This window comes from Salvelinus namaycush, unplaced genomic scaffold, assembly GCF_016432855.1.
Source record: "Salvelinus namaycush isolate Seneca unplaced genomic scaffold, SaNama_1.0 Scaffold305, whole genome shotgun sequence".
Lineage (NCBI taxonomy): Eukaryota > Metazoa > Chordata > Actinopteri > Salmoniformes > Salmonidae > Salvelinus > Salvelinus namaycush.
The window spans coordinates 175363-177561 of NW_024059953.1; the positions used below are offsets into that span (position 1 = coordinate 175363).

At 51.6% G+C, this 2199-nt stretch overlaps 1 protein-coding gene across 1 annotated transcript; it reads left to right on the forward strand.

The window, feature by feature from the left end:
• Window positions 1-629: 629 nt before the first annotated feature.
• LOC120039876 (carbohydrate sulfotransferase 1-like) lies at window positions 630-1907 on the forward strand. The gene has a single exon (XM_038985219.1). The coding sequence runs from the start codon at window positions 630-632 to the stop codon at window positions 1905-1907; it is 1278 nt and encodes a 425-aa protein (XP_038841147.1).
• Window positions 1908-2199: the final 292 nt, after the last annotated feature.

Sequence of the window (2199 nt, forward strand, 5' to 3'; positions counted from 1 at the left end):
AAGCCATCTGGCGCATCGCTGGAGGTCACATAGAAAGCAGAGCCACATAATACACTGCACTGACACATAATGCACTGCACTGACACAGAACACACTGCACTGACACAGAACACACTGCACTGACACAGAACACACTGCACTGACACATAACACACTGCACTGACACATAATACACTGCACTGACACATAATACACTGCACTGACACAGAACACACTGCACTGACACAGAATAAACTGCACTGACACATAATACACTGCACTGACACATAATGCACTGCACTGACACAGAACACACTGCACTGACACAGAACACACTGCACTGACACAGAACACACTGCACTGACACATAATACACTGCACTGACACAGAACACACTGCACTGACACATAATACTGAGGCTCTAAATAAATCAGGCTGGTCTTCAAGTTCACACTTGATGCATCATTACATAACTTGTATACACTTTACAGCAGCTGTTCCAAGTTCAGTTCTTTATTAGAGGCTATAGTACAATGATATCCATCAATAGCAGGGTTACTCCATTGTTCTCTAGTGTAACCATTATTTCCTTCCACCTCAGGTATATGACTTGGCTCTGACCCGCGGCGTCTAAATGAAGTGGCCCAGCCATGCAATGTTCCTGGAAGGCAGTGATCCTGCTGGCCTTGGCCTCCATCGCCATCCAGTACACCGCCATCCGGACTCTCACCTCCAAGCCCTTCCAGCTCTGCCCCGTGCCAAGCCCCCAGAACTGTGGCCTCCTGGGAGGTCCCGAGACAGAGTCCCCCATAGAGGGGCGGGCCGGCTGCGACGACTACCCCTATTTCAGCTTCAACGCCTCCCGTAAGACCCACATCATGGTGCTGGCTACAACGCGCAGCGGCTCCTCCTTCGTGGGCCAGCTGCTCAACCAGCATGCTGACATTTTCTACCTATTCGAGCCCCTCTACCATGTCCAGACCACGCTGATTCCTCGGCTATCTCACAGCCGCAACGCAGCTGACCGCAGGGTGATGCTGGGTGCCAGTCGCGATCTCCTGCGGAGCCTCTACGGCTGTGACCTCTACTTCCTGGAGAGCTACATTAAGCCGGCACCGGCCAACCACACCACGGACAAGCTGTTCCGCAGAGGGGCCAGCCGGGCGCTATGCTCGCAGCCCGTGTGTGACGCCTTTGGACCCACCGATGCCAATGTGGAGGAGGGTGACTGCGTCAAGAAGTGCGCCGCCCTCAACATGACCCTGGCGGCCGATGCCTGCCGTGAGAAGCGGCATGTGGCAATCAAGGTTGTGCGTGTGCCGGAGATCGGGGACCTGCGGGCGCTGGTGGAGGATCCACGGCTGAACATCAAGGTTATCCAGTTGGTGCGTGACCCTCGCGGGATCCTGTCGTCGCGGATCGAGACTTTCCGGGACACCTACCGTCTGTGGAGGATCTGGAGGGCCACAGGGCGGAGGCCCTACAACCTGGACCTCAGCCAGCTGACGGTGGTTTGTGAGGACTTCCTCGGCTCTGTGTCCACAGGGCTCAGCCACCCCCACTGGCTCAAAGGGAAGTATATGCTGGTGCGTTACGAGGATCTGTCCAGGAACCCTCTGCTGAAGACCATGGAGATATATGACTTCCTGGGTCTGTCGATGGACAAGAGCGTGGAGGAGTGGATACAGACCAACACTAGGGGCAGCACCGAGCTGTCGGCTAAACACAAGTACGGTACGGTGAGAGACTCAGCGGCCAACGCCGAGAGCTGGCGCTTGAAACTGTCCTACGACATGGTGGAGTACACGCAGGCCACGTGCCAGAAGGTTCTACATCAGCTGGGCTATAAGGCAGTAAAGTCAGCAGAGGAACTGAAAAACATGTCGCTCTCACTCGTGCAGGACAAAACTTTTGTACCTTTTTCGTAACAAAGATAGTTCCTGAATGACTATTTTTTGATATATTTATAAATGTTGCCTTATAATTTTCATGGGTTATGTTTGTGTTTTTGTCTTTGATTTCAAATTTGCACTACAACTTAAGAATTCTTAAAGATATCTGAGGGTGGGAGTTCATTTGTTGATTTAGGAACGTGGGAGTTCATTTGTTGATTTAGGAACGTGGGAGTTAATTTGTTGATTTAGGAATGTGGGAGTTCATTTGTTGATTTAGGAACAGCACAAAATGTTTGATTTAAAGAAAAAAGCTAGAGTAAAACAC